Below are 25,541 nucleotides of genomic sequence, written 5' to 3' on the forward strand. Positions count from 1 at the left end.
CAGGATTTGAAGGCGAGCTTGGCGGCCTGGAGAGGGAAGTGATCGAGAAGCTTGAGCAGCATGGTATGTACATTCCTCAAGAGGCCCTTAGGGACTATTACAAAAACCGGGCCACTTTGGCCCCTAGTGCGGCTCTAGTGTTATAGCTACGGCGGGCCAGCGATCAGGACCTGCTGCAACCGTCCTCGTTAGAGTGAGTTGATGTCCCCTCTCCTTGCGCTCGCCAAATCCTATCTGGGGGGTGCCACCTCCACTTCGGTCCCTGTGGAGGCAGCCACTGGCTCAGCCATGTTCTGGCTGGATCTGGTTTCGCTTGCCCTTCCAACTGGGCCTGCCGCGATCCAATGGCAGCTAGGGAGAGTTACCACCATGTAGAAATGATGGCTCATATCCGAGCTAGTGCTTGTTCCGTGCTTCCCAGATCACTTGGACGCCAATGGACCACCAAATCACCCATCGCTCTAACCCAACTCACTATGTTTGCTACTCCTTAACATGGTTGGTCCCGATCGTTCCGAATGCCAACCGGCCGACTGCCCGACCGTAGTTATCTATCGACGGGCTGTGAAAATGCCGAACGGCCGAACGGTTCACAAAATTTTTTTGAAAAAAAAAAAAACATTTTTAGTAAAACCACATTAATAAAAGTAGGAAAACCAAAGCATTAAACCAAACCAAACCAAACCAAACCAAAGCATTAGACTAAACTAAACCAACTACTACTCATTTTCTTCAACATCTTCGGCAAGTCCCTCGACATCTCTAGCATCTTCCTCAACAATCACATCTTCATTTGGAAGATCTTCTTTGGCTAAATCTTCTATACTAAGAGATTCAAGCCTAGATTACATCTCTACATTTGAAAGGGCATTTGCTATTTGCTCCACAAACATTCGGTGAGCTTGGTTCTGAACATGAAGAGGAACATTTGAAGCACTACATGCTTAAATATCATGCCCAAAAACTTTAGCAAGATGCGCCTTGATGCATTTCGGCAGACCGCCATACATTTTACCACAATAATTACATTTCCAATGCTCAGCTCCTTTGCCGGAAGCATAAGGAGTGAGCTTGGTAACATGGGACCATGCCCAATCGGGTGCCATCGCTCAATTGTGCCAGAATCGCTATGAATCTCTACAATCAAATCTCTGGAATCACTGAATTTCCATTTTAGGGCAAAAACTTCAAGTGTTGCGGACTGGGCGATTTGATTTGCGAGGCCTCAGTGCTGCTCCACGCTCAATCGAAAACAGAGGCAGGTATGCACGCAGCTCCTATGCCCTCCTCGCCGCAGCAGCATCAGAAATCTAGCGCGATCACCATTTTTTTTGCCGAACGGAATCATCGAACGGACCTGTCCGACCGCGTTCGGCGGCGGTCGGGGTTTCGGCCGAACGCGGTCGGGACCAACCATGCTCCCTAACCCGAGTACCCCAGCCATGCCCTCCCCAGCACGCGATCCTTTGCCATGCAGCTCCAGTACTCGGGCCTCACACATTCAAACTACTGTAGAGCTCTTGCTTCGAAGTCTTGAGTGACCCCTAGCTCTCTTGTCGCTCCCAAAATCTGTTTCCATGTTTCTTTGGCCACTTTGCAATCCCACAGGACATGAGTCATGCCGCATTCCTTCCATTTATGGGCATCCTGATTGTAAAGTGTTGCTTGTAAATCCACGTCCACTTGGATCCCATATCGTTCTCCTGGTTCCAGCCACCAAAATCCAATCGCTTGAGCTGGAGATGGAGTGGGAGATTCGCCCAGATGGATGCATTGGAGAGCTGCAATGGAAAGAACATCCCGGAAGAATCTAGGATCGAAATCGACGAATTACCTTTCAGCATTGTCAATGCCGTCTGCCGCTCGTGCGCTTCATTTCCCGCCACAGCAAACTCTTTATTGAGCCCTAAAGAGAGTTTGAATTTTAGGGTTCTATGCAAGTTTCCCTTGGAGAATGCAGGCTGCCGTGAAGCTCGAGCCATGGGAGAGAGTGCCGTGGTCGACCGTCAAATCCGTGGTGCTGCGCCTCCAATCCATGATCTACCGCGCCGCCGTGGCCAACGACACCGCCAAGGTACACGCATTCCAGTCGCGGCTGCTGGAAAACGCTCACGCGCGCCTCCTGGCCGTGCGGCGGGTCACCGAGTCGAATCAGGGCGAGGCGTCGCTGGGCGTGAACGCGCTCATCACCAGCGAGGCCCGAATCGCGCTCGCCAGGACGCTGCGCATCACTGACAAGGGCCTGCCCTTTTGCGTCACGCGGCGCCGCCGGCTGGGGCGATGCTTGCAGGACGTTGTCCGCGATCGCGCCAAGCAGATGCTCGTCAAGCTCGCGCTGGAGCCGGAGTGGGAGGCTCGGTTCGAGGATGGATCCTTCGGGTATAGGCCTCACAGGAGCTACAGAGACGCCATGGACGCCATCACTCTCTCGCTCAAAGGCAAGGAGAAGTACGTTCTCGTCGCTCACTCGTGCTACATTTTTCAGGAGTTTGAGCACCGCGCGGTGATGAGCAAGCTGAGGAACTCGCTGCCGATCATCGCGTCACAGGTGGAGGCGTGGCTGAATGGAGGGATCATGGCACTCCGGTGGCTGAATCCGGGGTATCCAAGAGCTGGGGACTTTGGAGTGATCACTCCGCTGCTGGCTAACATCGCCATGCATGGATTGGAGACCGCCTTCTACGAATGGTTCGCGAAGTTCTATCCCGGCCATCCAGCTCCGCTCTTCGTCCGCTACTGCGAGCAGTTCGTCGTGGTCAATCGCTCTCATGCCTTCATCCTCGATGCTACTGTGTTTGTCCGGGATTGGTTGCGTGGAGTTGGCATCAAGCTCGATACGGATAGATACACGATCACGGACTCGAGGTCGGGCTTCGAGTTCCTGGGATTTAAGTTCCAGCACGCCATGAAAAACGAGGAGATGAGGCTCAAGGTGAGGCCTTCCAGGAACTCTTACAGGTTGTTTTTGTCCGAGCTCAAGACGGTCATCTCCCAGTCACGGGGAGGGTCGTGCTACAATCTTATAAGTCGGATGGCTCCGAAAGTTGTGAGGTGGGGGCACTACTTCAAGTACTGCCATGCTCGAGGGGTGTTTCGGAAGCTCGACAGTATGATCTATCAGAAGCTGAGGCCGTGGGTGTTTCGGAGGCGGAGGAACATGGGACGGGCCAAGGCCAAGCTCAAGTTTTTTCCAGAGAATCAGGTTTATCTCTTTGAAGGGACTGAGCGGCGGAGCTCATGGGTGCTCACGGATGGAGGGACGGAGAGGAGAAGGCCGGTCTTTTTGCCTCTGCTTCGCTGGTTCTCGGGTCAAGGGAAACTCGCCAAAAGCCGTGATGAAATAATGATCAACCTCAATCAAGTTGCTCTTCCGGATCCGAGGAGGTACGAACTTGGTTTGTCTTTCCTTGAGTTTCAAATTGGTTTTTCTACGTAGGCGACGTCGGATTGTTCAGCTGGATACTCTGATAGATCTCTGGTCCACTGAGAATCTTCTTAAGCTGGACGACGAAGAGCTCGAGGATTTTGCACAAGTGATGAAACTGGTAAGATCAGACGTATCCAGTATTTCTGTTACCGAAAAGTGTGTGCTTGCAGGGAAACAGGGTACTTTGGAAAGCTGTTACTGATCAAGACGACGGACACTACGTTTATCTGTACGACAATCCCGTACGCTGTGCTGCTTTTCCATATTGTTTCTTTCACTCATTTGCTAAACTTTCAGGTGTTCGTGAGAATCAAGGAGGACATTTCCAGAAAACTAGACTTTATGTTCTCCGAAGCTGAGAGCGCTAAGCTGCTGACAACAGAATGCGGTGACACTACTTCGCCGCAGCATGGACACTTCAAATTTTAGCTATAGCAAGTCTCAACTAACACTTGTTGAGTACCCCTTATCATGGCTTGCGAAATAAGTTTATTATTGTATGAGAAAAAGACTTTAAGGGTATTCAAAATATATTGATGCTTAATGCTTTTAGCCAAAAGGCTTTTACTTTTAGGATGGTGTTCGTTGGTTACGAGGTGATTTATAATTCTAAGCCTAAAAAATGCATGGACATGTAAAACAGTCTATGTACATAAAGACTAATTTGTTTTTGGAGGCTTTCAAGTGTCTTTCTAGTTTGAAATTATTTATAGACATTGTCTACACGCAAACTAACAGGTGTTGGAATTTGGTAAACAGTATGTTTAGGAACCAAAGACCAACAACCTATATATGGATAAAATTTTGTCATTGTTGACTTTTAATGTCTTTCTAGTCCAAAATTGTCTATGGATATTGTTGAGGCCAAATTCTGAACCTAAAAATACTAAAAAATAAAAATCACAAAAGTAATTAATGACTTAGAGATGAATATCACCAACTCACTATGACAGCTTTGTGCACCATGGTGCATCTTACTCGTTACTACCTTGTAGAAGGCTATTGCAGTTGGCTATCCTAGATTTGTTACCCTTTGAGATAATGTCTTCAATTATAGTCCTTCATAAATTTCTTGAGTTAGGGAAGTCATCTATTAAAGCATGAGTTATGTGCAAGAATTTTTTTGGCTTCTTTAGGGGTGATGAAGTAACATTATTTGCCAATTGATGTTTACATATGGCATTTGGTGATTCATCTTCCCGCTTCTTAGCAGTGAAAAACAAACATCAAAATGTTCTTGAATTCTAACTTATGGGTCTTTAGATGCACTAACTACTGTCACCATAGATTTTCTAGTCAAGGGTGGCATTATTGGTGCCAAAGCCATTGAAGGTGGAAGGGTGGCCTTCATTTGTACAGGTGGGTTGGGGTGGAAGTCTATGTGGCTATATCATAAATATCCCAAAAAACACACTTGCTTCAAATACCTTCCCTAATTTCTTAAATGCATCTTTAACCATTTTCAGGTCCACATGGTGTGAGTCCATCTCAAGCCTCATCATTATAATTGAGAAGTATAGTGGAGGTTTAGTATTGTAAGCATGCACAAACGACATTTTGTCTTTGTGCTTAGATGTAAAAATTTGTTATACAAGCTTGAGTAGATATTTGTATTAACCATTTTTGCATGTTGGTGAAGAGGCTAAAGAAAAAATATGCCTTCAACCCAAATGTATTTTATGTAGTCATGGTGCCAAAATGTTACCAAGAACTTAGAGTTGGAGGGTGTAGCATGGATTTTGAAATCTACTACTTCCAATATATGCTTGCTAAATCAGTTTAGAACATCTTGTCTTTAAAAGCTAGGATCATTAATTTGCAAAATGAGGATGATATTTTCATTCTCCTAGGGTTAAAAAAAATTCAAATAAAAAAGACATTTAAAAAAAACCAAAAATGAAGATGCAAGAACAAGTCACAAGCTCTTTGAATTTGATTGAACTACCACAAAATGCTTTATTTCGTTAAAGTGGGACTTTTCATTATCCCACTTATGGTGTGTGGCCACATGCCATTTTTATAACAACAATAAAAAATTGAAGTTTTAACTTTATAATTTATAAATTAAAAACTTTTCATATGATTTTGTGTTATAATATTGTGAAATATAAAAAAATAAATTAAAAAACTGATAAAAATATTAATAAATATTAATTAAGTACTAGAAAATGGCATGTGGACACATGCTAATTAATGTCCCACTTTACTGAATAAGTCCCACTTTAACGAAATAAAGCATCAAACAAATAGCTTCACTGCTATATGTTCAACATAGCAACCCACAACAACCCAAGTAGGATGTAGCAACATTAATTACTTAATAGAGGGATTCATTTGCAGTCACAATCATCTCCATCTTAAAACTTTCAAGACCATGTAAACAAAATATGAATGAATTTCTTATATTCCATTATAAACTTACAGATTGCAATTATGATAATACCATGATATGTTTATTAATCTAGCAATTAATTACTAATTCATTACCAAAGTAATATTTGACAAATTCTAATATCTTACCTTATTTAAAAAGTGTGATTTTTAATTTAAACATATAGCACTTAATCTAGCAAAGTTTAGCATTACTATAAAAAACCATGAATATACCAATACAATCATAGCCATTGATTCATTTGAGCCATCCAATAGCTCAAGCCCTAACCTAAGTTTATTTAAATATTGATATAAAGTTTGAGCAAATCACTCCATTGCAGCAAAAGATGATAGATATCTTATAAAATCTTCTTGATGAAGAAATTTTTTTTATCTATGGTTGACAACAATTTAGAAATAATACAACAAAAGGTTGCAACCTTTAAAGTTAGGTTAGATAATTTTATTCTTATGGTACATCTTTGAAATGAGTAAAACTTTTAGTGGAAAGAATTACACTAAAGAGACGATAAATAACCATTTAATGCGAATTCTAAAAGTTCACATACTTCATGATTATTCTTTTGAAAGTCCAAACGAGCCATTCTACTAAACCATTTGTTTGTGAATGATAAACACTTGTGAAAGTGTGGTATATCCCCAGCCAAGATGTTAAAACATGAAATGCCTCAACCATAAATATAAAATTATTATTTGAAAGAATCCATTATAGACATAAATGTTAGAACACTATTGTGAATATGATTTTAAAAGTTACTTATCGACTAATTCTTTTGGATATTCTTTCCTTATTATTACAACAGTAGAAAATTGGTATTGCTGGACCCTTTATTAATCTCTCTTGTGCTAGTGGAGTTAACTAGGCATTTTGAGTGTACTTAAACCAAACGAGCATAAGGATAGAATTTTTATGTACTATTAACTAAGTATACTTAGTTCGGTAAGGAGTTTAAGCCATATTGTGTTCCAATTTTTTATTACATATATACATTAGAATGTTAACTATATTAAAAAATAGACTATATTCTAGTTCTATAATAGTGCTGGAGAGAATCATATGATATCTGCATTAAAAATCATATTGTGTTCTAGAAAATACTTTGATAACAATGCTCAATTGACATTTTTTCAAATAATTATCAATGAATAATAAGATCAATGGCCATTGTGAAAGATGTTGGATTTGAGTGAAAAAGTATAAGATTATTAATATTATCATGAAGGCCAAGATGGAAATGTTTCTTGAGAGATATATTCCATAAAATATTAGTGACAACTATTTGGAACTCAAATGTGTAGACAAATACAAACTTAAAGCTTTCACAGCGTGCTTGTTAAAATGGTTTTATTTCCATAGCTCTCACAAAAACCATATGGTTTTAACAAAATGAAACTTAAGTACATATTTTTTCAACCATGTATATGGTTTATATATGCATGTTCTTTCTAAAGCAATAGTTATCAATATATATAATATATTGCTCTATGAAACCTATTATGCATCTAGAATTCAACCTAGTTTCTATTATAGGTAACATATGATTGAGAAAGTATAAATTGATATGGTTTTAATTTAGTTATCTCAAGTATTATTATAATAGCAGAATATACTATAGTTTTCAATATAGATAAAGTTATGGTGTATTATATGTAAAATAAAACTCCTTATCCAACGGCCCCAATCTTAGAACAATTAACATATGAGAAAAACACAATTCTAATGAAAATTAGTCAATTCTCAATAGTGTCTTTTCAACGTGAAATGACAATGGATTAAAAACCACCTTTATATGTATTGTGGAGGTGCAAATCAACTTCAGAAATAGTATTCTTATTTGTCCTCATACTTGTACAATAGATGTTGCAGATGTACTTCCAATAAATATGAACATCCAGTCCAATTAAGGGTTGTTGGTTCCATTCCTTCTTCTTAAATTTCTAAACCTTTCTATATCATTATTCATCTTCAGTCTTCTAGTTTAAATGTTTCTTTTTAAATTTTAGACAATAGTGATATCAATGTAAACTTCATCAATTGGAAATTTGCAATTTCTCATGGCATTTTTTTTTCAACTAGAACAACATCCAAGTTATGCTGAAATGATAGATGGTCGATAAATCTCTTTTAAGCTCACCAAATATTAGATTAAGCTAGTAGAAGTGAAAGTATTTAGAATTTGTTATAGTATCACTTTCAATATTGTCTCTATACAAAAATACCTTCATCAATTTTAATCTTTCCTTGGTTTGAGCTAGTGAATTTGACAATGGATTAGAAATGGTGTGATGTTAATTAAACTATTTTCCTCTCTTCCAAGTCCTTTTCCTCTTCAATTTAAATCTATCACAATACTTTGGTTGAGTTTCGGAATGTTGGTTGTTGTGATCATGTGTTATGAGTAATATGAGTAATTTCAATATGTTATAGAAGAGATGATATAGGCAAAAACATATAAAAGTAAGATAAATTGTTCATTTAAGTTTTCCTCTTTTCTTTCTCATTTTCTTCTTTCCTTGCATTATATCTTTCTTTCTCTAAGTAAATTCTACAAGATGATCAAAGTCTTAATAGTGGTATTGAAGTGTTGATCCTTTATATGTAGCTTCATTGGAGGGGTTGGGAGAGATAAAAAAATGTGTTACAAGTGTTTATGAAGTAGTATATGAAAGATCAAATGTATGGAAATGAATAGTATTTGGCTGCAGGAATTTTTTGCTAACACTTGATTAGTGTCTCCATGGCAATTGATAACTTCTCAGCAGACTGCACTATAGTTAGATTGCCAAAATCAATTAAAAAGAATTAATTATAAAAATAAAGAACCAAAAGATTAGACTTTAAGTTTAGAGTAGCAAAATCAACTCCAAAAAGGGAGGATCACAGAGTGGTACTAAAATTTAATAGACCAAATGTTTGGAATTTAATTTGACAAGCAAGGGAAAGGGAGAACCTAGGAGGGTAACATGACCTAGCCCAAAAGGTGGTTGACTTGATATTATTTGTTTAATTAGTAACAAAGAAGCCTTTTGTTGACCATTAGAGTTAACTAAATTGATTAGTGGTTTTGGCAAAAAGGATCTTAATGTTAATGATAGCATCAATGCTGCTAGAAAATCCTTCTTAACATTCTATTGCACATCCACTTAGCTTAAAATTTTAACACCATAACTTATTATAGATGCATGTGAGACTTAAAAGCAAAAATCATAAAACTTGTAAATATATGCATCTAAAGGCAAAGTCCTTTATCTGATCTTTAGGAAATAGTTCATGAGATCAACATTTTAAAACTTCTTGATAAACAGAGCATGGAATCTTTTATCAAATCACTCTAAGAAGTCAATTTTGGATTAACTTTGAACTATGAAGAAAGATAGCCCATAAGCTTCATCATAAAAAAAATCAATTTTCATCTTGTCATTAGAAGGGTTCTGAAACTAACAACATTCTCAGAACTATAATTAATAATAAAACTTTTTGTTATTGCAAACATATAGTGATAACTTCCATTCTATAGCATGTTTGATGTACCTATGGTAATCACAGATAATGGATTGATTCAAACTTTAAACGTCCATTTGAAGTAGAAAATCCTTAATGAAATTAACAGAATCCTTCACATTCTTGATGTCACTTTAAACCTCAATAATATAACATCCTTGCCTCAAGATGATATTATCAAAAAGTCTCCTCCTTGTCATGACCATTATCACTGATGCCACACTTTTCATCAATATTAATATTCTGCTCCTCCACCATTCCCAAAAGAACATTCTTAAAAGAACATGTTGTTCTGATATCAATGGAATGAATAAGGAGTGGATTTTAAGCTAACTTCCCAACCATAAATCATCTAAGTTATAGAATATTTTAAAAATATTTTTGTGGTTCATGTCATTTTCCCCTCATTCATAAACCAGCCCTAGACAACAGCCTTGGGAGCTTCACATAAAGGGAGTCCAAGACATATGGTCATGGAGAAAAAATGTGTAAATGATAATATTAATAATATAATAAGTAACCATAAAAGAAAGAAAACAATACAACTTTCTCATATGACAATACAGTCATGGAACAACAGAATGTGAATAAAGCAATGGCTCAAATTATATAGTAATACAACTACAATTCTCCTCTTCCTTGGGATTGTTATCTAAGTTATAATGAACTTTAGAAACACTTTTTTCATGTCATTTTCAATTTTCCACATAGCCTTATCTATAGAATAGCTATTCCACTAAATTAACAACTCCTAAGTTGTTTTATAACATGTTTTCACCAACATTTGAGCAAGAATGTTAGCTAAATTAACTTTCTTAACATCAATCTCTAGGAGCTACTTTGACATCACCAAAGTGTAAACATACTTTACTTCTTCACTTCAAAGGAATAATGTCATGATTTAGTCTAGATTGTTAAGAACTTGCTATAGCTCCAAAGGGAAGAATGATATGAAGTAACCTAAAGGGCCCTTATTGCCGGTTAACTTAGAATGTGTTTAAAGTATATACTTAACTGATAATATATTTAGATTATAAATAATTACTAATTTTCAAAACCTTTATAGCACTAATTACTAAGTAAAAAAAACTATTTCATATTATTGGAAGAATTTGGAGTTGGATGACTTGTGCTGGCTGGCCAAAAGGCTGCTGCTGAAGACTGGCCACCGATCTTCCAACACATTTTCCCAAAGATCTGGGACATAAGAAAAATACTGATACCCAGTGATCTCTTTAGTCTGTGAATCCCACATTCTAAAGTAGGTGTTCTGGACTTCTCTATTCTTTACGTTAACATGCAACTCAAGCGTCTACAAGCTTGGGAGACAAAATCAAACCTTACGAATTTTTCTTTAAAGCTTAAAGGTCTCCTGCTCGTGGCCATGGACCCCCACGGAAAAGAGAGTGGAGGAAACTGGGTCTGTTCGTACAACGCTCTAGGGCCCCACGCCCAATGAGCCAGTCAAGACCCACAGGCCGTGACTGGCTCAAAGCCTGGGCCAATCACAGTGGTCCACCCGTGTGCCACTTGATGCCGTAGATTCTTCTTTTCTTTTCCCGACGCATGCGACTAGAGGAGAAGTACGGTATGGGCCACGGTACAACCATGAACGTCGTCAGAGCTTTGCATGGCCAGCATGTGCAAGAAGAGTATGCTAAAATTTTTTATTATCGGCCTTGATTTTATTGTATGGTTTTCATGACAACCTTCTTCCATCCTGCCGTATCGAATTTTAGGGATGCCCCACACTGGAGCCTAAATCTTGACCATTGCCCCCATTGACAACGAGACTCCAGCAACCCGATAGCATGCGTATCATCAGTTCAGTGCAAATGACTACTTAACCCTAAGCAGTTACTCGATGTCAGCGGCATTTTTACGGGTGACATCACCGATTGATTTTCCCGGAGTAGTAGTGGTACGGACACTATGGTCCTCACCGCGCATTTAATGGCTTCTGATGCACAGCAGGGCGCCACGTGTGAATACGACGTGTAGACGGGTAAGGGACGGGCGATGTCCGAGTCGTACGGCTGCGGCTCAAACATCGTGGCCGAAGCGATTGCTAAATCTTCGGCCGGGAGAACATTACAACAGTAAAACTGTAGTCGATCAACTTGCCTGATCGTGAAATTTTATATGCTTTCGATCCAGAAGAATGGGGTTTGGATGCATGCTAACAAGCATCTTTGGCAATCCTCGTTCGCGGAATCAAGACTATTCACAAGGCCGCAAAACCAAACAAACGATTTAACGCTAAAATGTCTTGTTAATCTTATTTTTTGGTGGCGGCCATCGCCTTCACGGCCACTGTTGCGGATGCCTATGCCAGTTGGGCCAAATTTTTTACTGGATGCCCAAACACTCCCCCGTGGAAGGACGTGTTTTACTTTCCATATTTTCTCCATTGCGCGGGTAAAATGCGTGTCGAAAACACCTAGGTTGAGGGGATGATCCAAGGCGATTGCTTAGCGAGGAGGAGGAGGGCGACGGAGCCACCACGGCACCACCATCTCCACCACCGCTCACTCCCACTCTCCCATCCCTTCTTCTCTGTCCTCTCGCTCTCCGCTACCATCGCGCGCCACTCGGTCGTCATCGGCGCAGAGGAGACGAAATCCCTCCGCGAATTCCAGCACCCAATTGGCCTCTGATCCAGCACCGCGCCTCACACCGCGGGTTTGAATCGACCCAGATAGAGGAAAACTCTCGATCATAGCAGGAGCGAGCGAGAGAATGGAGGATATGGATATGCTCGAGGCGGTCTACGAAAGGAAGAGCCGGATGATCCCGGTAGGACCGCAGCCCAGCGTCGGTGGCGGCGATTTCCAGCAGCCGATGATGCAGTGGAAGGAGGAGGAGGAATCGGCGATGGGAATGGACGAGCTGCTCGCGCACGCCGGCTATAATGTGCGGGCCAGCGATCTGACCCACGTCGCGCAGCGGATCGAGGAGCTCGACAGCCTGCTAGGGGCGGCGGCGCCCGCGGATATCCTGGCACAAGACACCGTCCACTACAACCCGTCGGATCTGGTCAGCTGGATCGAGGGCATGCTGGACGAGCTCGTTCCGCAGCAGCCCACCGCTACCTCGTCCTCCGATATGGAATCGGTGGTCACCACGATCACTCATCAGCAACAGCAGCACCTGGATTTCGGCGGTATACCGCCGCCGCCGCCGCACCAGCAGCAAGGCTACGGCGCCGCCTTCAATCCAAACGTGCTCTACGCCGACCAGATGGATCTCAGCAAGAACGAGGTAGGAGTAGTAGCATCTCACTCGCAAATTGCTGCTTCCACCACACCGAGGCCGGCATCAGGTTCGTCCTCGTCGACGTCACCCCACGGCATACCGCCACATGCCGCCGGCGGTATGACGTCAGCCGCCGCCATGCCCACCATCCAGGAGAGCGACGAATTGAGCGGTGTCCGCCTCGTCCACCTCCTGCTCGCCTGCGCAAACGCCGTCCAGCGCGGGGACCTCGCCGCCGCCGGCGACATGGTGGCGCAGCTCCGGATACTCGTCGCGCACCCCAGCAGCAGCAGCAGCGCCATGGCTCGCGTCGCCACCCAGTTCGTGGAGGCCCTCTCGAGGAGGATCCAAAACAGCTGCTACAATGGTGGCGGAGATCGCCAGTATCATCACCACCAGTCTCAGCAGCAGCAGCAGCGCCAGCAGCAATTCAAAGAAGAGAGCAGCGATCCTGGAAACACCAACAACGGCGCCATGGATGAGATCCTACATTTCCACTTCTACGAGACGTGTCCGTACCTCAAGTTCGCGCACTTCACCGCCAACCAGGCCATCCTGGAAGCGCTCGAGGGCCACAAGAGCGTCCACGTCGTGGACTTGGACCTCCAGTATGGCCTCCAGTGGCCGGCTCTCATCCAGGCGCTGGCCCTCCGCCCCGGCGGTCCGCCAACGCTCCGCCTCACCGGCATCGGCCCGCCGCAGCCCCACCGCCACGACCTCCTCCATGAGATCGGTCTCAAGCTCGCGCAGCTCGCCGACTCTGTCAACGTCGACTTTGCGTTCCACGGCGTGGTTGCCGCGCGGCTCAACGACGTCCAGCCCTGGATGCTTACCGTGCGTCGCGGCGAGGCTGTGGCCGTCAACTCGGTGTTCCAGATGCACAAAGCGCTCGTCGAGGAGCCGTCGGATGGGGGGAATCCGGCGGCTGGCGGCAATGGTGGCGGAGGCCGTCGGTCCAGTCCTATCGACGAGGTTCTCCGGCTGGTACGTAACTTGAAGCCGAAGATCGTGACGCTGGTGGAGCAGGACGCCGATCACAACAGTCCGGTGTTCATGGAGCGCTTCATGGCGGCACTCCACTACTACTCCACCATGTTCGACTCGCTCGAGGCCTGCAACTTAGCTCCCGGGAGTGTGGAACAGATGGTAGCCGAGACGTACCTGGGACAGGAGATTGGTAACATCGTTGCCTGCGAGGGTGCCGCGCGGACCGAGCGGCATGAGACGCTGACGCAGTGGCGGATCCGGATGGCGAGGTCGGGCTTCCAGCCGCTGTATCTCGGCTCCAACGCGTTCAAGCAGGCCAACATGCTACTCACGCTCTTCTCGGGTGACGGATACCGGGTGGAGGAGAAAGATGGCTGCCTCACGCTTGGGTGGCACAGTCGGCCCCTGGTCGCTGCGTCGGCCTGGGAGTGCTGCTAAAGCCGACGCCCGGAATTTCGGGCCACTGTTCTTCTTCGGTGGTGTCGTTGTCGGACTCTCCAACATCTCGGGCAAGACTTTGTCGGCGCCTTAATAGTATCTCGATATTATCTCTAGCAGAAGTTGCTGCTGCTGCGCACTGGGCTGTGGATGCTTTCCCTGTATATCGTGCTGTGCCTGGCTGCTAGCTCTGGGGGAGGCTTGAGTCTGTCCGAAAAAGTAATCCGTCGAAGTTAAATGGCTCGATCCGGTTTTTTGCTACAGGTTGCTGTGTGACACATGTCGGCAGTCAATGGATCGGACACCTGGTTGAGAGTTGAAACCAGGAAAAGAAAACGAGTCAGTCAGTGAGCGGCTAAGGAGAAGAGAGAAGAAATATAGTGTACCTGTTGCTGTTGTAAACTCTATATAATTCACTCCCCGCTAAAATAAGATGATCCATCCTGGCTACTCTGGCTCCGAGCAGCAACAGCAACGCTGTAGCTGCCGACTTTAACAGCAGTGGCTCGAAGATCCGTTTCATGTTCCCTGACAGCAGCAAGGGCCGGCGACGACAGCAACAACGCAAAGCTGTCTTAATTTCCTGCCACGGGCCCTGGAAGAAAGCATTAGACAAATGCAAGCGAAAACAAATGTCAGCGTTTGAATGAGAGCGTAATAAACGAGGATTGAAGATGCTGTGCTTGGACCTTGACGTTGATGGCGTGTGCCCGCTCGCAAAGCTTCACATGGCTCCTTGCTGCTTACAATCCCTGGTGTTGCTCTCGGGCGACTTGGACTTTTTCAAAAATTCTGCGAACCTCTCCTCGAAAACCAAGTCACTACAGCTATACACGCTACTCAGACCCTGTTCGTGAAAGTGTTTCCCCAGACGCTCGAACCGGCGTATGAGCCTCTTGTTGAGGCTGTAGCTGAAGAACTGAGGGAAATGAACGAGCTCGCGCTGAGGCCGATGCATGGCTTTCATGAAAAACTCGTACTTGGGAACCAGAAGCGTCGCGATGCTGAAGCCCAGGAGCGATGGCAATCTTTTCACCATGTCGGCAATTTCCTTTCTGCATGCAGGACCACACAAATAAAGAACGAAGAGATTTTGTTGTAACACTTGCCTTTGAAATCCAAGTTCGAGGAAGAAGCACACAGTTGGCTGTAGTTTCTTGTTGATGCTCAAAGTCAGCAAATGAGGACATCGGCTGAGCACCCTTGTCATCACGAGAGGAAAGTTATTCAGAAGTCAAGCAAGGGCCCGGCAAAGTGCTGCTTACTTGCCGATGCTTTCCGAGTCAATGCCTAGATTTTGTATGAACTTGAGGTTCGGACGGATCTTGGTTTCCACGTTCAAGCCCAGAACCATTGGCTTGGACCGCATAACCTTGAGAATGTTGAAAATCCGTTAGGTAGATGGAAACGTGAACGAATGACTGCACAAACCCTGACGACATCAACACCGAGACTCGCAAGGAAGCGCACGGTCGGTATCATGTTGTCCTTGATGTGAAGAGTCATCAGCTGCGGAGCTTTAAACAAAACCTGCAATACTTTCGACAGCACAGATACTTTAAAGAAACTATACTCACTTTGCCAAGGTCCTTGCGCACTAGGCCCAAGCTGAAGAGAAACTCAACTCTCTCCTGCATGTCATGCTTGATCGTCAGCAGTCGGGGGTGTCTTCTAAGCAGTTTTCCCATCAACAATGGTGGCACGCCCAGATTCTCGAGAGAAGACACTACTCGGCAAAGGGCCTGCGAATCAAGCTCAGGGTGATTACTAGAGAAAATGGCAGAGCTTCTCACCTCATGACTGTATCCCAGAAGTCCTGGATACAAATAGAGAATCTTATTGATGTCGTCGGCGGTGGCGTTGGTGCTCTTTAGAAAATCGACCAGGGGAGCCAGACCCTGAGCGTCCGTCTCGAGAAGAGAAAGCTTTCTGGAGATGATCCGTCCGATGCTGGTTTGCCGAACTCCAATGCTTTCCAGATAAGTTACCAGGCTTTTCAGCTTTTCCCCATCCATGAGAACCGATGGATACCGGTTGACAAGCCTTTCCGTGTCTCTGCGAGACAAGCCAATGCTTGCCATGTACGTGACACACTGAGTGAGATCATCCGCGCTTCTCGAGAGCAGCTGTGGAGCTCTCGCCACCAAACTCGAGAGGCTCATGGACGTGAAACCGAGCCGGTTGAGTACCACGACAGCGGGAGCTAGATCGTTGGGGTGATGGTGGAAAATCTTGGGCCACGCCGCGATCACTCTAGCCAAGGAGTTGTACTTGACACCAACGCCTTGGAGAAACTCCACCATTGTGTCCACTGGCTCTACGCCCGACTCTAGAACGAACGGCATCACCTTTGACACGTCCGAGGCTTTGATCCCGAGCTTGTGGAAGTAGGAAACCAGCTTGGAGAAATTCTTCTCTTCGGCACGGGCCAGCACTGTAGAGACGCCGCTCTCGGCAGCTCTCGGTGCCTGGGAAGAAAGATTGCTGCGCGGATCGTGCGTATCGGACAATGTAGCATCTTCTTGCTCCTCTTGCAAGCCGCTGATAATCTTGTCGGCGTGCCTGAGAACTTCGAAAGCGTACCGTGAAGGAATCCCATGGCGCTCCAGCAGCGCAAGCAGCGCATTCACGACCTGGCCCCTCTCCAGCCGCGGCGATTGCGATTCCTCCACCGCCAGCGCCTCGATCTCCAGAAGCGTCGGGACATTGCGCTCCTTCTTGGATTTCGGCGCCGCGGCAGCAGCAGCAGCAGCTGCCAAGGAATACCTGGATCGAAACGAACAAGCCGCTATCCCTCTCGATCGACGGAAGAACGAGCGCTGGAAGACGCCATTGGCTAGGGCCGCGCAAGAAGAGTCGAGGAGGCGAGGGACCGCCATGGCACATTGAAAATATGCGAGGATTTAGGGTTTATAACCAGTCGATTGCGATACTCACGCCAAACGAAAAAATTAGTAGTAGTATCGATCACCATAGATGATCTTCGCAAAGCATTGTCAGTGGCGCCGCCTCTTGCTATACTCGTCGCTATAATCCTCTCCTTTCTCTCTCGATTTGTAGCTATGGCTGCTGGGCTTGTTAGCGTTGTGATCCCGATCTCTACTGTCCCTGTGTTGCTGCCTCTCTTTCTCGCGATCCAAATCCTTTCCATCCTTGTGATCCCGCGAAGCTTTGCCGGTTTCTTTGCCGCTACCTCGGCCATCCTCGTCCTCGAAACCATACCCGCCACCGCCGCCCCGCTCGCTCTCCTCCCATCCGCCGCTACTCCACCCTCCAGCATTCGCGATCGCGTGCCCGTTTGCTCCGCCCCGTCCGAAGAACGCTGGATTTACGTGAGGCGGCGGCACGCCCGGGTAGTGCATCGGATACGCAGGACCCCGCGGCATGAATCCCATCCCGAAAATGCCCGGTCTCATCGGAGGAACAAAGCCCGGATCGCCAAACAGCCCCATTCCTCCTAGCGGAAGTTGTCCATTGTTACCACCACCACCACGGCCGCGTCCTCGTCCTCTACCACCGCCGCCACCACCCCCGCCACCGCCGCTATTTTTCTTCCCGGCCTGGCCTTGCTGTGGAGCTTGCGCTGCTTGCGATGGCTGGCTCTGGCTCTGGCTCTTCGCGTTTACTTGCTTGAGGACTTGGGGCGTGGCGTACTGGACGACGCAAGGGCGCCCATTGAAAATCCTGCCATTGAGCTGCTCCTTGCATTGCTGGGCCGCGAGTGGATCGTAGAACTCAACCTGGCAGTAGCCCTTGGATTTGCCACTGGCTCTCTCCTCGGAGAATTTCAGCCCCTTGTGCCGCCCGAAATCCGCCAGCGCGGCCTCCAGATCGGCGTCTGTCGTCCACCAGTGAAGCTCCGAGATGAAAATCCCCGCCTTCGCATTCGCATCCACGAACTGCTGCTGCTGCGGTGGCGGCCGAGCGAGAATCCCTGGCGAAGAATCGATAGGAGCTGCTGGAGCAGCGCTCTCGCCAGTGGCAATGGGAGGATCTTCATCCTTGCTGAAACTCTCTGGCGCCGCATTAACCCTAGCCGGCGCTGTCGTCCTGTCCTGCTCGTCCCTGGGGTAGAGCTCACCAGATCCCTTCCCTGGCGCTGCCGCTACTGGCGATGGCGCTGGACGAGCTGGAGGAGCAGCCGCTTCCTGGGGAAAGAACCCTACATTTACATCGTCGTAGAGATCCTCGTACTCCTCATCGAAATCCTCGTCGCCGCCAATGCCCGCGCTGCCGATCTCCACATCGAAATCGAGCTCCTCCACCATCGATCAAGAGAAGATAAATAACAAGAAACCCTAATGCTATCCATTCCACGTCAGCAGGGTCATCCGCGCTGTCACGCCACGTCGGACAACAGTTAGGGCTCTTGAGACCTGGAAGTTCTTGATGTTTTCTATTTCTCTTTGTTCTTTTAGCTATACTCATTGGTAGCCTCTGGGTGGTAGTAACACATCTCGTTCCATACTTTCTCTCTTAGCGCGTCCTCTCGGAGCTCCTCATCCTCGAAATCAAACTCAAACGCCGCGGATGCCGATGGCTCCAGCGCCGCGTCGTGGAGCATCGAGAGATACGGATGCTCCAGCGCGTCTGTGACCGTGAGCCGCTTCTTCGGATCAAACACGAGCATCTGGTCGATGAGGTTGAGCGCCAGTGGATTGGCTCTCGGATAGAGGCGCTCCAGCGGGATCTTTGGAGCAAACGGCAGCGAGCGGATGTAGCTCCTGGCCTTGTTGCTCAGGATGAACTGCAGGTCGTCCTCCTCGGGCGATCCAATTGTGTTGATGATGAGCTTGAGCTGGTGGATGTAGTCCTTGCCCGGGAAGATTGGCTTCCGGCCCAGCAGCTCCGCAAAGATGCAGCCCACTGACCACATATCGATCGCGCTCGTGTACTCTTCGCACGAGAGCAGGAGCTCCGGAGCTCGGTACCACCGCGTGACAACGTACTCGGTCATGAACTGGCCCTTGTCACTGCCAGTTCTCGCCAGGCCGAAGTCACAGATCTTGAGATCGCAGCTCGCGTTCAGGAGGAGATTGCTGGGCTTGAGATCCCGGTGAAGAACATTAGCCGAGTGGACATACTTCAGTCCTCGTAGCAGCTGCTTGAAACGAGCTCTTAGCACTTTGAAACAAAAGGAGCTTTTTCGCTCGCTACGTACCTGATAGATGAAGTATTGGCAGTGATCATCCGTCAATGCCTGCGAGGATCTGATGATCTGGTGTAGATCCGTGTCCATGAGCTCGTAGACGAGATAGACATCGTTGAATGACGATCTTCCCACCGGCTTCATGATGTCCTTGATCCCAATTATGTTCTCGTGGTAAAGATGGCGGAGAAGCCGGATCTCTCGCAGAGTCCTCCGCGCGTCCGTGGTGTTCTCGAACGCGTTGGTAATCTTTTTGATCGCCACCTTCTCGCCAGACTCGGAGTTTGTGGCCGAGCACACAACGCCGTAAGCTCCCTTGCCAATCGGCTTGATCGGCGCATACCTCTGATCTATCTCGAACAAGCTGCGCCAGAGCATGTAGTAGTGCTTGCCGGGATGAGCAATGCCACCGGGAGGATCTACCTTTTGAGCCATGGGGAATTTAACACTTACAAGCTCGGGGAGGAGAGTCCATTCTGCTCGCTAATGCCGCTGCCCGAGTGGATTCCAGCATCTCTCTTTTCTCTCAACGATGGATCCAGCTCCCAGTAAAGAAGAAATTCTCGAATATAAAAACCAGCTTTGTTGCTTGCTCTGGATTTGGATTCGTGATGCTTCCAAAATTTGCCGAGCGGGGATTCAACACGCTGTGGGACAAATGTAGCCCCCCAAGAATGCCCGGAACGAACAAGGAAGAGTGACGATCATACGGCCGGCATACCGCGGTCGAAATGCTGCTGCATCGCGCCAATTCGCGCCACGACAAGGCGAGGAGATCGGTCGCGCCAGGATGCGCCGGGGGAGAGGAGAGATCGGCGAGCCCTAGCTATGGCGAGGCGAGCGGGCGATGGAAGAAGAAGAGAGAAAGAAACCCTAGGGACGCAGCACCAAAGGAACGGGAATCGACGGATGGGCGTAACGCTCGCCGGCTTCGAGCCTTGGACTTGTTGGGTGTTGCGTTAGTTAAACAGACAATCTAAATAAGTTGGTTTAACCTCTCTTTCTTGACCTCCTCTAGGGTTCTTCGCTGTGGGGAGAAGGATGCGCGTGGTATTGGAGCTGAGAGCCTGCAATTTTACTCCTACAAGATCGATGCGACCCGCAGGCAGGCAATGCTAGGTGTGTTCTTGGGCGATCCGCGAGCACGGATATCGCGAATCGATGAACAGCGCCTAGAGCGGGGCTTTTAGAATTTGGGGGCGAGGCGGAGGGATTTGTGACGAATTTCAAGGATTTTCAGCAAGAATGGTGTTCTGGGAAGGCTATGCAAGCGATGAATTGATGGGAACGGTGCTGCCGTTGGTGGTCTACTGGGTTTATGCCGGTTTTTACCACTTGCTGCCGCCGCTGGATCACTTGAGGCTTCACTCACGCAAGGAAAGTAGCAGAAATCTGGTGACTATGCCGACAGTCATCAAAGGCGTGCTGCTCCAGCAGGGAATTCAAGCGTCGATGGCGATTTTGCTCTTCTCGGTGAGATCTCTATCTCTTTTGTGGAAAATGTGAGGTAGCGTTCGTTGTCGTTTGATGTCAAATTCCTGGCCATTCTCGTTAGTGTTTCGTTTCGTGAAAGTACTGTTTTTCCGAACGATTTTTTTTTCCTGTCCAAATCTTTTTTTTTTTGGGTCAAAACTTCCGCTACTTAGATAAAGTTGTGGTGGAGTTTCTCGGTAGACTTAGCGAGTTGGATGGAGTTTTTTGCTTTATTTCAAACTCTTGAAAGTTCGGTTAGCTTCTTGTCCTTGATCTGGTACTGCAAAGTTAGTTTTTTTTTCCCCGATAGTTCTAACACTCAACCTTATTCTTTGCAGATCACGTCTCAGAAGCCGAGCGACGATAAAAATCCCGTCCAGCCACCGCTGGCGATGCAACTCTTCCAGTTCGTGGTTGCGATGCTGGTGATGGATACTTGGCAGTACTTTGTCCACCGCCTGATGCATGTCAACAAGTTCCTCTACCGTCACGTCCACTCTCACCACCACCGACTCGTCGTGCCTTACGCTTTCGGCGCCCTCTACAACCATCCTCTCGAGGGCCTCTTGCTCGACACGGTCGGGGGCGCGCTCTCGTTTCTCGCCTCGGGTATGACACCACGAACAGCGGTCTTCTTCTTCTCGTTCGCGACGATCAAGACGGTGGATGATCACTGCGGGATCATGATCCCGGGGAATCCCTTCCACACCATCTTCCGGAACAACGCTGCTTACCACGACATCCACCACCAGCTCTTCGGCACCAAGTATAACTTCTCGCAGCCTTTCTTCGTGATGTGGGATAAGATCCTGGGGACTCATATGCCGTTTAATCTGGAGGAGAGAGCCGAGGGGGGATTCGAGGCCAGACCGCTCAAGCTCAAGGAATAGAACGACACGGACATCATCGGAGTTGTGAGCTCGCTCGTCCCGGCCAAGATCATATCAGGCACTGTAAATTCTATCAGAGAGTGGTGGTTTCGCTGACGAGAGGAAGAGATTTGAGGAGAAACGCAGCGTTTGTATAGAACAAAATGGACTTTCTGCCTAAAGAGTTACATGGATGGATTTGCATTTGAAGTTTTCTGGGATATACCCTTGCCTATTGTGGACCGGTCAAATGTGGGGGATGAGAATCGATCCAACAACCGGTATACGTGTAAAGGAGACCAGCAAAGAGTTGACACCTGGTTTGATCCCTATTGTCCGCTTTGGACCACCACGTAAATAAAGTAGTGTTTGGCGGTGTTATATGGTGAATTACCTGACACGTCACAAGGGCAAACGAATATTTTACTCTCCGGCTCTAAGAACTCGCGGATTTAGGTCTATTATAGAGGGACCCCTGCTTAATCGGGGGGGAGAAGAATCGTGCGCTCTCCGTTGTCCCGATTTTTGCGCATTGCCCGCGCAAAAGTCGATCGATCGTCTTCTTCTCTGGAATCGCGCTTGCGATTCTACTCTCTTCTTGTTCTCCGCGATGGCGTTCTGATTTTCTTGGAATATTTTCGTCATCGTCGTCTTTCCCTTGCTTCGGCCATGGTAGGAGCCGGATTCGCAGTGCTTCGAGCGCTCCGTGCGGGCATGGAGCAGCAGAACGAGCCGATAACGCGGCTCCTGGATTTCTCGCTCATGCCGATCGCCAAGGTCCTTGTAATGTGCGCGCTGGGAGCGATTATGGCGTCACCGCGGATCAATATCCTCACGGCGAACACCAGGAAGCAACTGAGCAAGGTGCGCGAAAAATTTTGTGTGTCCCTTTCTGTCGTGCTCTCGCCGTGCTTAACACTTTGCTTTGTTCTTAATGTAGCTTGTTTTTACTCTGTTTCTACCTTGCTTAATCTTCACGAAGCTTGGATCGGCAGTGACACTGCAGAAAATGCTCGAATGGTCGGTGTGAAGATTGTAGTTTCTTAATGTTTGATCGATACTGATATGATGATGTTGTGATGTAGGTGGTTCATTCCAGTGAATGTTTTGCTCGCTACAATTCTTGGCTGCGCTCTTGGATGGCTTGTGGCTGTCATCATCAAACCTCCTCGAGAGTTTTTCAATCTGACGATTGTTATGATCGGTGTTGGTGCGTTATACTTGCTAGCTTCACTCGAGTTTATGCATAATCTAACCTCTCGTAAGTGACTCTTTCTAACTTCTCTTTGTGACTTTTGCCAGGGAATATCGGGAACATCCCTCTTGTGCTGCTTGGAGCCGTGTGTCGTGACGACGAGAATCCTTTTGGCGACCCCGCGACGTGCAATGCGCAATCCGTGGCCTACATATCGTTTGGTCAATGGGTAATAAGTTGTTTTCATCTCTTTATTTGCTTCGCTTTCTGAGCAAACGCGTGCAGGTTGGAGCGGTGATAGCATATACGTTCGTGATGCGCATGCTGAGACCTCCGAAAGGTGACACCACCGCCATTCAAGAATGTGACTTGACGGAGCCTCTGGTGATAAAAATCAACGGCCAGACCGCAGTTGTGAATCCCCTCGAGGTTCCTGTGGTGAAAGACTACCCGCAGCTTACCGCGTATGCAGAAGATGAGTGGAAGGATCCCGCACATAACAAGGTTCAAGAGTCTTTTATGCTCTGTCAAACACGCACTGACGAGTGACGTTTCTTTGCAGCATGCACTTTTGAGGAAGTTCCTGGCAACTCTCAGGAGTGTCATGCAGCCAGCGATAAACGCTTCAGTAAGTCTGCTTTTCTTCCATCGTGCTTTCTCAAAGTCGCGAGGTGTCTTTAGATCCTGGCCCTTGTCGTAGGAGCAATACCATTTTTGAAGTACCTCTTCTTGGATGACGATGGAGCGCTGTTTTTTCTGTCTGACGCCTTGAACATAACGGGGTACGCTTCTAAATAACGCTCGTTCAGTTGAATCTAAACGCCACGTCTAAATGCCACACAGGTCGGCGATGGTGCCCTGCATGATGCTCGTCCTCGGTGCAAGCCTTGCTAAAGGTACACACATTCTAATCTTTAAGACCGTGTGTCCTTTTCCTAACTGCTGGTGTGCGATGGCAGGCCCGGGAGCGTCCAGCCTTGGCATGAAAACAACCGTTACGATCACGGTTGTGAGGCTTCTAGTCATGCCAGCGATCGGATTACTTGTCGTGGAGGGGGCAGATCGACTGAGCCTCATCCCCGCTCAGAACAAACTCTTCCGCTTCGTTCTTCTCTTGCAACACTCGATGCCATCGTCGATTCTAGCTGGTAAGTCAGTGCTAAAATTCTATCCATTCTCTAATGCGACTCGCTTTTACCAGGAACCGTGGCAAGCATTCAGGGCCATGGAGAGAAAGAAATATCGGCAGTTTTGTTCTGGGAGCACATATGCGCCGTGTTTACGATGACCGCATGGCTGGTCCTCTTCCTCAACCATCTCTTTTGAGAACTGGTACGCGAAGATACGAGAAATAGTTTTGTTGTTGTTGTTGTACAGGCTTCTCACCGAATCGTGAGAACGAAAAGACAAAGGCTGGTTCTATATTGGACACGTAAGTTATTTACTGTTATCACAGCGATGCCTTGAAATTTAATAACGGGAAATTTTTTGTCGACTGATGAGTTGTGTTTGTTTCTTCCTTGAGAATTTACATAGCTCCTCGCAAATGGCTGCTGGCCGGTGGCTAAAAATTTCCAGCACTGGACGACAAAGCGATGATCAAGGTACTTACTTGGTTCTTCCTTGAAGCTGCTAAAATTCTTTTATACTTGTGCTGTAGCTCCAGCAACGATCTCGAGGATCTCTCCAGTGATCTTGGCTTGTCGCTGCCGGTTGTAAGTGATGGACAGGCTCTTCTTGAGATCCGAGGCATTCTCACTGGCGTTGTTCATGGCGTTCATCCTCGAGGCGAGCTCGCTGGCCACGGACTCTTGCAGCGCTCGCAGGAGCTGGCTGTTGAGGTAGAGTGGCAGCAGCGCGTCGAGGATCTGGACGGGCTCCTGCTCGAAGATCATGACTCCGCTAAACGGAGTCACCTCCGTCTTGAACGTATCACGCTCGACCGTGAGCTTGCCGTCCTTGGTGGTAAGCCGGAACATCTCATCCTCGTCCGCGTCTACACAGTTTCCATTGATGTCGCAGACCTGTCCCTGTGGAGAGAGCGGCAGCAGCGTGTGGATCACTGGCTCCGACTTGATGAGCGACACGAACTTGGTGTAGAGGAGCTCCACCTTGTCCACCTCCTCGCTCACGAACAGCGCGAAGAGCTCGTCGGCGATGGCCTGGGCCTCCGAGGTTGTGGGAGCCGAGCCGGTCTGGTACGTCTTGTCCAGTGGGATGTATGGCCGCCTCGTGAAGTAAGCATTGCCTTTCTTTCCAATGCTGATCACCGTGAGCTCCACAGTGTCCTTGAGCTGCCGCATCCTCTCCTCGGCCTTCTTGAGCACTGTGTTGTTGAATCCTCCGCAGAGGCCTCGATCGCCAGTGACGACGACGAGCGCGACCTTCTTCACGGGCCTCACTTTGGTGAGAGGAGTGTCCACGTCCTCGAGCTGCAATCTCTCGTTGACGTTGTAGAGCACCTGGACGAGCGCCTCGGAAAAGGGGCGGCCGTTCACCACGGCCTCCTGGGCTCTACGCACCTTGGCCGCCGCCACCAGCTTCATGGCGTCGGTGATCTTCTGCGTGTTCTTCACCGTGTCGATGCGATCGCGGAGATCCTTGAGGCTGCACACCGCCACGGAGCGTCCCCGGCTGGCCCTGCTCTCGAGCTCGCCGCACAGCTCGCCGCCGCCGACGAAATCCGAGCGGCGCAGCTTGGAAAATTCGCAGCTGCCGCTCGGGCTGGCGACGCACCTTCTGGATCGGGAAGCTCCGGCCATCGTCATCGATGGGATCGCGCACGCCATTGCCTCTACCCCTCTCGCTAGAGAGCCCTAAATTTCAAAGTTGTGTGGTGCTCGCTCGCCTCA

General features: G+C 47.4%; 7 protein-coding genes across 9 annotated transcripts; 3 read left to right on the plus strand and 4 right to left on the minus strand.

The window, feature by feature from the left end:
* Positions 1 to 11,745: 11,745 nt before the first annotated feature.
* LOC9662973 (DELLA protein RGL3) lies at positions 11,746 to 14,247 on the plus strand. The gene has a single exon (XM_002960202.2). The coding sequence runs from the start codon at positions 12,063 to 12,065 to the stop codon at positions 14,001 to 14,003; it is 1,941 nt and encodes a 646-aa protein (XP_002960248.1). The 5' UTR covers positions 11,746 to 12,062; the 3' UTR covers positions 14,004 to 14,247.
* LOC9662974 (transcription termination factor MTERF4, chloroplastic) lies at positions 14,214 to 16,898 on the minus strand. 3 transcript variants are annotated; one of them, XR_002992104.1, is made up of 8 exons: positions 15,797 to 16,898; positions 15,581 to 15,745; positions 15,435 to 15,533; positions 15,269 to 15,375; positions 15,113 to 15,205; positions 14,693 to 15,058; positions 14,390 to 14,598; positions 14,214 to 14,308 (listed from the first exon to the last, which is right to left on the minus strand). XR_002992104.1 is itself a non-coding variant. In XM_024672753.1 (7 exons), the coding sequence occupies exons 1-7, from the start codon at positions 16,880 to 16,882 to the stop codon at positions 14,844 to 14,846; spliced, it is 1,704 nt and encodes a 567-aa protein (XP_024528521.1). In that variant the 5' UTR covers positions 16,883 to 16,898; the 3' UTR covers positions 14,783 to 14,843. The 3 variants fall into 3 exon arrangements, 2 of the variants coding, with proteins under 2 accessions (XP_024528510.1, XP_024528521.1); XM_024672753.1 differs by lacking the exons at positions 14,214 to 14,308; positions 14,390 to 14,598 and having other exon boundaries at positions 14,783 to 14,922; positions 14,984 to 15,058; XM_024672742.1 differs by lacking the exons at positions 14,214 to 14,308; positions 14,390 to 14,598 and having other exon boundaries at positions 14,625 to 15,058.
* A 7-nt stretch (positions 16,899 to 16,905) lies between these two features.
* Positions 16,906 to 18,283, minus strand: LOC112345621 (translation initiation factor IF-2-like). The gene has a single exon (XM_024672770.1). The coding sequence runs from the start codon at positions 18,269 to 18,271 to the stop codon at positions 17,000 to 17,002; it is 1,272 nt and encodes a 423-aa protein (XP_024528538.1). The 5' UTR covers positions 18,272 to 18,283; the 3' UTR covers positions 16,906 to 16,999.
* Positions 18,284 to 18,370: 87 nt separating this feature from the next.
* Positions 18,371 to 20,091, minus strand: LOC9641744 (mitogen-activated protein kinase homolog NTF3). Its single transcript, XM_024672786.1, has 2 exons — positions 19,165 to 20,091; positions 18,371 to 19,104 (listed from the first exon to the last, which is right to left on the minus strand). Exons 1-2 carry the CDS (start codon positions 19,585 to 19,587, stop codon positions 18,418 to 18,420), a joined length of 1,110 nt encoding a protein of 369 aa, XP_024528554.1. The 5' UTR covers positions 19,588 to 20,091; the 3' UTR covers positions 18,371 to 18,417.
* Positions 20,092 to 20,153: 62 nt separating this feature from the next.
* On the plus strand, positions 20,154 to 21,713 carry LOC9662975 (sphinganine C4-monooxygenase 1). The gene is made up of 2 exons (XM_024672796.1): positions 20,154 to 20,625; positions 20,964 to 21,713. The coding sequence occupies exons 1-2, from the start codon at positions 20,398 to 20,400 to the stop codon at positions 21,513 to 21,515; spliced, it is 780 nt and encodes a 259-aa protein (XP_024528564.1). The 5' UTR covers positions 20,154 to 20,397; the 3' UTR covers positions 21,516 to 21,713.
* A 204-nt stretch (positions 21,714 to 21,917) lies between these two features.
* Positions 21,918 to 24,182, plus strand: LOC9662976 (protein PIN-LIKES 6). Its single transcript, XM_024672760.1, has 10 exons — positions 21,918 to 22,358; positions 22,435 to 22,514; positions 22,580 to 22,704; positions 22,797 to 22,918; positions 22,975 to 23,193; positions 23,252 to 23,317; positions 23,371 to 23,471; positions 23,533 to 23,585; positions 23,649 to 23,837; positions 23,891 to 24,182. The coding sequence occupies exons 1-10, from the start codon at positions 22,164 to 22,166 to the stop codon at positions 24,013 to 24,015; spliced, it is 1,275 nt and encodes a 424-aa protein (XP_024528528.1). The 5' UTR covers positions 21,918 to 22,163; the 3' UTR covers positions 24,016 to 24,182.
* LOC9641745 (ATP synthase gamma chain 1, chloroplastic) lies at positions 24,130 to 25,530 on the minus strand. The gene has a single exon (XM_002960870.2). It carries the CDS (start codon positions 25,476 to 25,478, stop codon positions 24,333 to 24,335), a length of 1,146 nt encoding a protein of 381 aa, XP_002960916.2. The 5' UTR covers positions 25,479 to 25,530; the 3' UTR covers positions 24,130 to 24,332.
* Between the last annotated feature and the right edge of the window lie 11 nt (positions 25,531 to 25,541).

This window comes from Selaginella moellendorffii, unplaced genomic scaffold (genome assembly GCF_000143415.4).
Source record: "Selaginella moellendorffii unplaced genomic scaffold, v1.0 SELMOscaffold_0, whole genome shotgun sequence".
Taxonomy (NCBI): Eukaryota; Viridiplantae; Streptophyta; class Lycopodiopsida; order Selaginellales; family Selaginellaceae; genus Selaginella; species Selaginella moellendorffii.

Excerpts from the sequence above, each read along its gene's own strand:
- LOC112345621 (XM_024672770.1), bottom strand. The coding sequence starts at position 18,271 with ATGGTGGAGGAGCTCGATTTCGATGTGGAGATCGGCAGCGCGGGCATT.
- LOC9662973 (XM_002960202.2), top strand. The coding sequence starts at position 12,063 with ATGGAGGATATGGATATGCTCGAGGCGGTCTACGAAAGGAAGAGCCGG.
- LOC9662975 (XM_024672796.1), top strand. The coding sequence starts at position 20,398 with ATGGTGTTCTGGGAAGGCTATGCAAGCGATGAATTGATGGGAACGGTG. Across the intron at positions 20,626-20,963 it reads TGGCGATTTTGCTCTTCTCG|ATCACGTCTCAGAAGCCGAG; the intron begins GTGAGATCTCTA and ends TATTCTTTGCAG.
- LOC9641744 (XM_024672786.1), bottom strand. The coding sequence starts at position 19,587 with ATGGCTCAAAAGGTAGATCCTCCCGGTGGCATTGCTCATCCCGGCAAG. Across the intron at positions 19,105-19,164 it reads GCCAATACTTCATCTATCAG|CTGCTACGAGGACTGAAGTA; the intron begins GTACGTAGCGAG and ends CGTTTCAAGCAG.
- LOC9641745 (XM_002960870.2), bottom strand. The coding sequence starts at position 25,478 with ATGGCGTGCGCGATCCCATCGATGACGATGGCCGGAGCTTCCCGATCC.
- LOC9662974 (XM_024672742.1), bottom strand. The coding sequence starts at position 16,882 with ATGGCGGTCCCTCGCCTCCTCGACTCTTCTTGCGCGGCCCTAGCCAAT. Across the intron at positions 15,376-15,434 it reads TCGGTGTTGATGTCGTCAGG|GTTATGCGGTCCAAGCCAAT; the intron begins GTTTGTGCAGTC and ends AACATTCTCAAG. Across the intron at positions 15,206-15,268 it reads GACTCGGAAAGCATCGGCAA|GGTGCTCAGCCGATGTCCTC; the intron begins GTAAGCAGCACT and ends CGTGATGACAAG.
- LOC9662976 (XM_024672760.1), top strand. The coding sequence starts at position 22,164 with ATGGTAGGAGCCGGATTCGCAGTGCTTCGAGCGCTCCGTGCGGGCATG. Across the intron at positions 22,705-22,796 it reads GATTGTTATGATCGGTGTTG|GGAATATCGGGAACATCCCT; the intron begins GTGCGTTATACT and ends GACTTTTGCCAG. Across the intron at positions 23,472-23,532 it reads GACGCCTTGAACATAACGGG|GTCGGCGATGGTGCCCTGCA; the intron begins GTACGCTTCTAA and ends AATGCCACACAG.